Here is a 10,111-nt window from a genome sequence, read left to right on the forward strand (position 1 = left end):
GGTGATCGTCATCAAGATTGTGGTGTGCGAGTTCAAGTGGATCAACACGAATATATCATTGAAACTATTGTCAATGATCATGTGTTGATAAGGACAACCTCATGTGCTAACAAGGACAAGATCAAGATAAGCATTCCTGAGCACTACATGCTTGATTCTTGTGGATGTTCACATGGTGGACAAATGAAGACGAATACATAAGCTAGGCTTTCCACATTGTGTATGGGAGAGCTACTTGAAGACTTCATCATGTCTTGCTTTCAACTTGAGCCAAGAAGGAACAACAACATCAAGCTCAAGTGAAAGGGCTAACTCAAAGGTATCACTTCCTTTGACGTTAGTTGTGCGGAGTGATGATCAGCGAATAAAAGTATACACTCAAGTATGGATCATCAGTACCCCTTTTTATGATTCTTGAGTCTTTAGGGATCCCGCACTATTAAGAGGGGATCACAGGTTTTGTGATGAACTTGCTCAAACTACATCTCCACTGTTCTGCTCAGACCACATCTCCACTGCTCTGCTGTTATCTGAAAACAGAACCAGTGCCTCGGGCATCCGGCTTCCTCCGGACGTCCGAGGGCCGGACGACTGACTGCTTCGGAAATCCGGAATCCAATACCAGAGAAATCAGAGCCATATAACTCGGACTTCCGGCTCCCTCCGGACGTCCGAGGCCCGGATATCCGACCAGCTTCGGAATTCCGGAACTATGCACCAGAGAAACTTGAGCCATATAACTCGGACTTTCGGCTCCCTCCGGACGTCCGAGGGCCGGTCAAGGGTCGGACGACCGACAGGCTTCGGAAATCCGGAGCCCTGCACCAGAAGAACTTGAGCTCTATAACTCGGATTTCCGGCTCCCTCCGGACGTCCGAGGGCCGGACGTCCGTCCCCTTCGGAAATTCGGAACCTACCACCAGAAGAAGTTGAGTCGTATAACTCGGATTTTCGGTCCTCTCCGGACGTCTGGTCGCTGTTCAATTCAAAATAGTTTCATTCATATCTACAGGCCTCGGACGACCGACCCCTGTCGGACGTCCGATCCCTTGTGGACGTCCAGACTTCCGGCAACTGTCGGACGTCCGGACCCTGTGTGACTTCAAGTATCCCCAACGGCTGTATTTCACTCCCCACTATAAATACCCCCCTCCCACTTCGTGAGAGGGTTGCCCAACACAGCCTTATCCTCATAAGAACACACTTCTACCTCACACACATTTGCTCACACCAAATCTTAGATCCCAAGAGCATTTGTGAGCCCCTTTGAGAGTTGTTCCAATCAAAAGATAGATCGTCTCCCTCTCCTCCTCTCAACCCAAGCTATTTGAGATTTGAGCAAGTTTTGAGCATTCCCCGTGATCTTGTTACTCTTGGAGGTTGGAGACTCCTAGGCGGTAGGAGTTCTTCGGAGAGGAATCAATCCGTGTGATTACCCCCCGGAAAAGTTTGTGAGGGTTTGGAAGCCACCTCAAAGGCTTACTACTAGTGGTTGAGAAACGCCTTCGTGGTGTTATCTCAAAGGGAGAATAGGGTGAGCCTTCGTGGCGTTGGTGTGCCTTCGTGGTAACATCCACCTCTCTAACGGTGACTAGCTTCCCTCCAAGGAAGTGAACATCGGGATACATCCTCGTCTCAGTGACCTTGGTTATCCTTAACCCTAACTCCTTACTTGTGGTTTGCTTGTGTTACTTGAGCATACATACATTGCATATTGTTTGTGCTCATTATATTGTGTTGGCTATTTCTTGTACAAGATTAATCATTTAAGAATACCCTCTATATCCACACGTACATACTTGCAGCCCTTGATATATCGTGTGATATAGTGTGATCTAGTATCTTGTGTTGTTCACCTACTTGTCGTGTGATATAGCTCAAGTAAGTTTGTGTAACTTACTTGTGCTTGTTAGTAACTGCATTGTGTCCATCTTGGTAGATCGTGTTGTTGATACACGTTGCAGTGCCTAGTGCATTTAGGATTTGTGCTTGACAAGTATCCTCTTAGTTTATTTCCGCATTAGGTTCAAGCCAAATCTGAAGAAGTTTTTAAATAGCCTATTCACCCCCCCTCTAGGCGTCATCGAGGTCTTTTCAGACGCAATGCGCTCGAGCGCCGCAACGGGGGCAGTGAGCGGGGAGAGGTACGACCGCGGAGGCGGGTGGGTTGAGATCCGCAGCGGTGGCGGTTGAGGTCGGCCGCGTCGGCGCCTGGGCACAGACCAGGGTAGCCCAGGATCGACGGGAGGAGGCGATGCGTACGGGTATAATTTTTGCAGCGAATCGTTTTTTTTTGTGTTGCAGATAAATGATGGAGCGCGGGTTGAATAACAAAAATTACAGGGGCTTTTTAAAAAAAATACAGCGATGGGTTTTTTCGACGGAAGCAATACCCGTTATATATATATACCGACACCCATGGTTTTACCGTAATAAAAAACCCATCAATCTAAGCTAATCTTTTTTTTTCTTTTTTTGAGAAAAGTTCGTTTTTTTGTTTTGTGCGCACTGCGTCCCGCGGTTGGGCCGCAAATTCCACGAGCCGACCATGTGGTTCGGGACGAACGGGCCCGCGTCTCCTCTCCGATCGCCATTTGCGGCGCGGGATGGACGTGTCGAGCTGTGGCCGCCCCGCGCCCCCGCGACCGCCACGTCGCCACCCGCCTCCGGCCACCGCACCCCCGCGGGGCCCGAAACAAAGGGACAGCGACATGCGCGCGCGCGCGGCTGCGCTATCCCCTATAGCGGTCGGGGGAGCGGCGCTGGCGCTGGCAGTGGCGGAGGTCTGGGTCCGGCTGGGCAGCGGCGCGCGGCAGCAGCATGGACGCGGAGGGGCTGCTGGCGTCGGCGGCGATCAACCTGGGGCTGGCGCTGGTGGCGCTCTCCCTCTTCTCCATGCTCAAGAAGCAGCCGGGGAACGCGCCCGTCTACCTGCCGCGGCGGATGGCGGGCGCCGGCGGTTCCGGCGGCGGGGTGCTGCCGCTCGGCACGGGGCGGCTGACCCCCTCGTTCCGGTGGATCCGCGCCGCGTTCGGGATCAACGACGACGACGTGCTCCGGCGCCACGGCCTCGACGCGCTCGCCGTCATCCGCCTCTTCAAGTTCGGGTGCGTCAGCCGATCGGATCCACTTTCCTGAATGTTAATCCTGTAGCTGTATCATTCATACATACTCACGTCCTGCGTGGTTCGATTCGATCCATCGAAATGCAGGATCAAGTGCTTCAGCGTCTGCTCGGTTGTCGGAGTGCTGGTCCTTGCGCCGGTGAACTACACCAGTGAAGGTCCATCCGACCCCAAGAGGCAGAACTCCATGGAGCTTTTCACCGTGTCCAACGTGCCCAAGGGCTCTGACAGGTTTGCCCTGCCTGCATTTTTTCTTTCAGTCTCACCATTCAGCTGTTCATACAATATGCAATCAAACGCTGTGGTGGTTCATAAATCTGTAGAAATTTGTGTCCGGAAGTGTACGTATAAGTAAAATTATGCTCTGAATTGCCTTATGATCATGACAAAAAGTGGCAACAATGATCCAGTATTTTGAGAGGTCTTAATTCAGTATCTAGTTCATAGGACCTTTAAAGAATTGACCGGTCGCTGACTCTACTGTTTCCTGTCAACTGAAACTGGTGCTAATCCTGTAACTGATGAAATTCTCCTTTCATGACAGGCTCTGGGTGCATTTCTCATGCCTGTGCTTCATATCCTTTTATGTGGTGTATTTGCTTCACAAGGTGAGCGTTTGTAAATTCTTTCAGCTAACTAACTTCTATTTGTTCCGTTGGGGCGTTCGATACTTGGCACCAAAATTCAGTGTTGTTATCTTGTCTAACTTCTCAACTTTTTAAGTAAATTGTCGGTGTGTTCTCCTAATCAAGGACTGTTGAGTTCATTTGAACACTTTACGTCAATTGGCTGAAAGATGTATCATTGTAGAAGTGACTATTCAGTTATTGTATGATGAAATATTGTTACCAATTGCATCTCCATTTAATTTCAACCAGGAGTACAAAGAAATGTCCCACAAAAGAATTGAACACTTGAAGTATCACAGGAAGAGACCTGATCAGTTCACAATTTTAGTTCAAGGAATTCCGCTGTGCACAGATCATGGAACTTATGGGTGTAATGCTGATCACTTCTTCTCAAAGCACTACCAGACTTACCAGTCATATCAAATACTGCACGACAATGGAAATATCGAGTCATTACAGGTCAGTAAATTTTATAAGTCAATGTCACTTGTGTCTTTTCTATTTATAGATTATTTTATCATGAACTGCAACAGTATCTTCAAATTTGTGCACGAGTTCAATTCTGACTACCATGCTTGTTGCTCCAACTTGTCATATGCTTGAGAACCATAGAGCTGAATTTGTCCATATCAGCTGGAATATCAAAAGTAAATGATCCTATTCAATGGTGGAGCTATGTGTATCCCAACACAAATCCCCGAAGAATGTTTAGGGAGACATAATTAGAACAAAGTATTCTTATTAGCCACCCAAACATGTATGCTTTGCTGTTAGCCCCCCCTGACATCACACTCAAGCTCCGCCACTAGTCCTATTTCAGGTATAAAAATTAGATTGTAAACATAACAAGAAAAAAGCATAGGTACAGGAGTTTTGTGTAAATTTTACATTAATGTGTGGTATGAAATATTGCATCTTCTGATTCAAAATTGCATGCATTTAAATGTGTGTTTGAGAAAAAAAGATTGCATCACCATATGTCATGTCAGTAAGCCACTAGAGAAAACATAAGGCGAAGTCAAAAACTAAAACAAACAACCTATTTTTCTTGGGTTGTTGTGTACTCAAGGACTAGAAATAACAGAAACACCATACTCGTTATGTATCGAGGCGAAATGTAAGCGCATCGTGGTAGCTTTTTTGGTATTGGCTAACTAAGTAATCATCATTACAGAAGCTGGCATCTTCACTTGAAAAACAGATAGAGAGGAAAAGGAATACCAGAAGATGCAACTTTTGGCAGTGGATCTGGTTTAAGTTCACAACAGGACCAATCGATGCTCGCAGCCAGGAACAAAAACTGAAGGAAGTGCACCAGTCTATCCGAATCCTGCAGTGCAAAAATATGCTTAAACAAAAGGTATTCCATACTCATTGTGTGCCTTTGGCGACTCCTGCTGGCGCTAATGGTAGATTCTATAGTTTTAAGTAGCTAAAATAAACAATGGCTCAAGTATTTTGGTCACACATTAATATAATTTTCAATTCTAGGAGTTACCCGTAGCTTTTGTCTCATTCAAGTCCCGGTTGGAGGCTGCCCAAGCTGCTGAAACGCAACAGCATATCAATCCGCTATCACTGGTTACACGCTATGCTCCTGAGCCAACTGAGACGATATGGTCAAATCTGGCTATTCCTTTCTACCGTCTTGCTGCATACAAAGTTGGAGTCTTCATTGCTGCATTTTTACTAACAGTGTTCTTCACAATCCCTGTCACAGCCGTGCAAGGGATAGTCCAATTTGAGAAGATTGAGAAATGGTTCCCTCCGGCTAGAGCTGTGCGACTTATGTTAGTGGCGGAAACTTACATTTAATTTTGGACAGTTTCAATTGATTCACCTGGGTATAACAACACTAATACAGGTTGATGCTTTGCTATCTTGCAGACCAGGTTTGAGTTCTGTTGTAACTGGATATCTTCCAAGCATGATTTTGAATGGATTTATCTACTTGATTCCGTTCGCAATGCTTGGCATGGCTTCATTTGAAGGGTGCATTTCAAAAAGTCAAACGGAAATCAAGGCATGCAACATGGTCTTCTACTTCTTGCTAGGAAATGTTTTCTTCCTGAGTATTCTTTCAGGCTCTCTGCTCCATCAGATAGGAGAATCCTTCACGCACCCTAAAGATATTCCTAGCCGCCTCGCAAGTGCTGTGTCTGCACAGGTAAACCCAAAACTATATGCCACTGTTTTGCAGACATGTCTCCGGAGATAAGTTTAAAGTACAGATCAGAAAGTATTTTATCTTACTGACTTGTTTACGTTGCAGTCAGATTTCTTCATCACATATATCTTGACCAATGGCATGTCAGGCTTCTCCTTCGAGGTTCTTCAGTTTGGTTTGCTTACATGGCACTTCTTGAAGGCGCATACTGTTGGAGATAGTGATGAGTCATATCTGTATGGCTTCCCTTACTACAGAGTTGTGCCCATTGCTTCCCTTGCAGTATTGATTGGAATGGTGTATGCTGTCGTTTCACCTCTTCTGCTCCCGATTCTTGTGATCTACTTCTTACTCGGTTATGCCGTGTTCATCAACCAGGTAGCTTCGTCAGTTAATAAGGCTGGTTGCCATACAGATTTCCTTCATTTTCTTTAGTAACCGAGTTTATTTCTGTCATACAGATGGAAGACGTATATGAGATCACGTACGACACCTGTGGGCAATATTGGCCCACCATTCACCACTACATCTTCCTCTCGGTCACACTCATGCAAACTACAATGATAGGTTTGTTTGGCCTGAAGTCGAAGCCGGGAGCTTCGTTTGCCACGATTCCCTTGCTTGCGTTGAACATCATGTTCAATGAGTACTGCAAGGTCCGGTTCCTTCCAACTTTCCAATGTCGGCCGGTCCAGGTACCTCTATAGCTGTTTTTGACTCGATCTGCTTGGTACATTCTCGCGAAGAGCATAAAGATAGATTCATCGAAATGAGCTCTTTCTTCTGTATATCTTTGCAAGATCTGCAAGGACAACGACGACCTTGATAAAATCGAGGGGGAGGCGGAATGTAGCTCGGAACATGCTGTCAGAGCGTACACGCCGCCATGGATGCGTCCGACAGGGTGCTCTCCGGAATCTAGCTCGGTGCAGCCTTTAGTCCATTGTTTGATATAACGTTGTTTCTATGGCTTGTTTCTCTACATAATGCGCTAGGAAAAATTTGTATGTCATCGTGTGTCTGTAAGTTCTGCCGCAACATATTTGAGCGCTGGCATGCAGCGTTCTGAACTTCTGATGGAGAGGCACATGCCTTGTTTCTGTAATTATTCCGTGGTTTAGTATGTAATTGTGCGATTATCCCGTGACTTGTTGCTACAACTTTACATTGACAATGATCAGTTTTGTTAAGAGAAAAGTATACTTTTCCTCCCTCAACTCTTGGTGAAGTCTAGATTTGGTCCCTCCATTCCGGAACCATACAACTTGCACCCCCAGGACAAGGTTCGTTGCTGGTCTCGGTTTTGACCGGTAGACCGGTTTTGTGCTGACTCACCCGGGTTTTGGCTGCTGCTGACTCAGATTCCCATCATTTTTCCATATCCATGAACTTTTTAAAATTATCGAAAAAGGGTTTCGCCCTGCTTTATATATAAAGCAACACGGCCGAATCAATACAAAGTGACGAGGGAACCCTATTACAAAGAACAAAGATAAAACAAGTTTACAAGAGTGCCCAAACTCCATCAAGACACACCCGAGGCTACTAACTAGAAGAGAGACCGCGCCTCCAACAGAAACCACCAGACGTCGATGCAACACACACACCAAGTTGTCGCTGCGTGCCCTCTCGCTCCGGACTGTGGAGCACCGATCCTGCCCGCAGCCCACGACGTCACGTGTAAAAGATAGGAAGGCCACAAGACCGCCTCAAGGTAGAGCCAAAGGAGCTTAGAGAGAGGATCCGAGCTTGCCAGCCGATGTTGAAGAAACGTAGGTTCCACGACGACGCCTCTAAGAGGGTTACGACGCAATACGCCGCTGTCGTCGAGACCGAAGATACGGACAAGGGTTTTCACCCGAAGCCCCGACGCGGGACACATGCCACAACGACGCCCTCAAGAGGGAAACGACACCCACGGGCATCGCCGGAGCATTGAGCTTTCACCCGAAGACTCCCTCGCGGCAAAGTACCACGGTCCACGTCCGCCGTCACCTAAACATGCCTCTACACCATAATTTGGACGAGTCCGCCGCCGAAGCAATGCCATCGCCAGGAACCCCACTACCTCGCTCCTCGCTTCCCACGCAGCCGAGGAGAAATGCCACCACCACCGCAGCGTCACTCGCCGAAGAGCCGACGGCGCAGTCCACCTTCCGCGGCCGCCGCCCCGACATCCCAGATCTCGTTGTCCCAAACCCAAGTCTCCGGTCACCGTCCCACGAGATGAAAGGAGCTCCTTTCCACCCCTGGAGGACTCCGCGTAGCACCTCACGCAGCTTTCGTCGACCATGGTCCGAAGTCCTCAGATCGGCGCCGCCACCTGCGGGGCCAGATCTGGCAGGACCCGACCAGCCCACCCCTGGGCTGGGACGAGGAAGCCGCCGCACCGGCCCGAGCGGCCACGCAGAGGAGCACCACGCCGACGCGAGAATGCCAGCCCCGCAACCAACTCTGCACGGATCGAACTTGGGAGGAGGAAGGAGCCCGAGATCCACTCTTGATGAAGTCGACGCCGTCCAGTCGCGCCTCCGCCGCGACCGGCCGCCCGCACCATGGGCAAGCCCCACCGCGCCACCACGAAGCGACCGGAACCGCGCCGCCTTGACGCACGAGGCGAGCACCGCGCCCTCGCGAGATCCGGCGCCCCGCGCCACCGTAGCCACGCAAGAGGGAGGGAGGGCCCACCGCCACTGACGCCGCGCGGGCTTCGCTCGACGGCGCTTGCCTCGGTGAGGAGGGGGAGGGGGTTGGCTAGCGGCGGCGGCGGATGGAGGGCGCCCGGGCCGATCGCGGGAGCAACACGGGGCCGATGCGTTCTCACCCCTGAGATAGGTCGATGACTCACATACTGTTTTCAAATCATGTAGTTTTTTCAAGGTCGCGTAATTTTTTAAAAATAAACATACTTTTTTGAATATGTGGACTATTTTAAAATTTGTATACTTTTCTCAAATCCGTGTTTTGGAAAGAAAAATTGCCGACTTTTTAACTCCGCGTATTTTTTCTGAAATTGATGTTCCTTTTCCAATCATGTACTTGGTCATTATGTGCTGATGGTTGACCCCTCCTTTTGGGGGCTTGTGGCGGCGGTGAGGTCTCGATGATCGGTGTACTTCCACGGTGTTTGAGGTTTGGTTGCCTCGCATAATGCTTTGGTTCTCTCTATTTGCGATGACGGTCGTGATGTGGCCCAGAGGAAATACATATGTATTGTCTCGGCGGAACATTGCCCTTCGACACGGTCTATGACTCTCTGCCGCGAAGTTCCTAGGCAGTGGAAAGGATGCAAAGTATACCAAGCTAGACCATGACGTCATCAAATGGTTTCTTTAGTACGTACCAAACTAATTAAGGGGTAAAAAACATTCTCTTCAAATCTCAAGCAATCCACACTTCCCCTTAAACTCAACATGACGGTACGAAATATTTTTTGAAACGGTGCGTTGCAAATCGATTGGCAGATTTGGCATGAGCATAGACCAAACAAGGATTGTATACATGCATGGATTCCTCGATCAGGCAGTGGCGTTGGTTGGCCTGGGGACATACTTGCGGAGCCAAATCTGACGCTGTCCGATGGAGATCCTGACCAGCCTCTCGCCGTTGAGCACGAGCTTCACGATCGCCTCTGTCTTGAAGATGATCCGGCCATACATGGGCATGTGGCCTCCCTTCGTCTTCTCCATCAGCACCCTCACCACACAGTCACCCCACTTCCTGCACCCATGCACGCCAATCGTCAGATATATGCATGATCCAGTTCCAATCATCATTCATGCAGATCTTAGTACTTGTGTCTGTGTATAAACTTAGTCTAAGTGCACACTTACTGCCTGAAGTACTGGAAGATCTCCTCGCGGTGGAGGGCATTTCCCTTGGAGAAGGTGATGAACATGGAGCGGCAGTCCTCCGGCACGGCCACTGGCTGGGAGGTGTAGGGCGCCATGAGCTCCGGCGTGTTGACCATCAGCCCAGTCTCGGACCTCCGGAGCAGGATGTGCAGGCGGTCGTCGAATACCAACTTGCCGGCACCATCGAGGAAGTGGGCAACGCCGCGGACGACGAGGTCCTGGTGGAAGGCGAAGAAGCCCGGCTCTATGCGCACACCGCCTTGCATGCAGAGACCAGAGATGAGCGGGATGGGCGGGAGTGCGGGCACCTGGTGGCGGAGGCACTCGAGGACGGCG

General features: G+C 49.2%; 1 protein-coding gene across 1 annotated transcript; it reads left to right on the top strand.

Moving 5' to 3' along the window:
- The first annotated feature begins 2,725 nt into the window (after positions 1-2,725).
- On the top strand, positions 2,726-7,174 carry LOC123440942 (CSC1-like protein At3g54510). Its single transcript, XM_045117480.1, has 10 exons — positions 2,726-3,107; positions 3,213-3,356; positions 3,670-3,733; positions 4,004-4,213; positions 4,929-5,114; positions 5,246-5,544; positions 5,642-5,921; positions 6,027-6,299; positions 6,383-6,616; positions 6,722-7,174. Exons 1-10 carry the CDS (start codon positions 2,821-2,823, stop codon positions 6,875-6,877), a joined length of 2,133 nt encoding a protein of 710 aa, XP_044973415.1. The 5' UTR covers positions 2,726-2,820; the 3' UTR covers positions 6,878-7,174.
- The last annotated feature ends 2,937 nt before the right edge of the window (positions 7,175-10,111 follow it).

Source organism: Hordeum vulgare, chromosome 3H, assembly GCF_904849725.1.
Source record: "Hordeum vulgare subsp. vulgare chromosome 3H, MorexV3_pseudomolecules_assembly, whole genome shotgun sequence".
NCBI classification, from domain to species: domain Eukaryota; kingdom Viridiplantae; phylum Streptophyta; class Magnoliopsida; order Poales; family Poaceae; genus Hordeum; species Hordeum vulgare.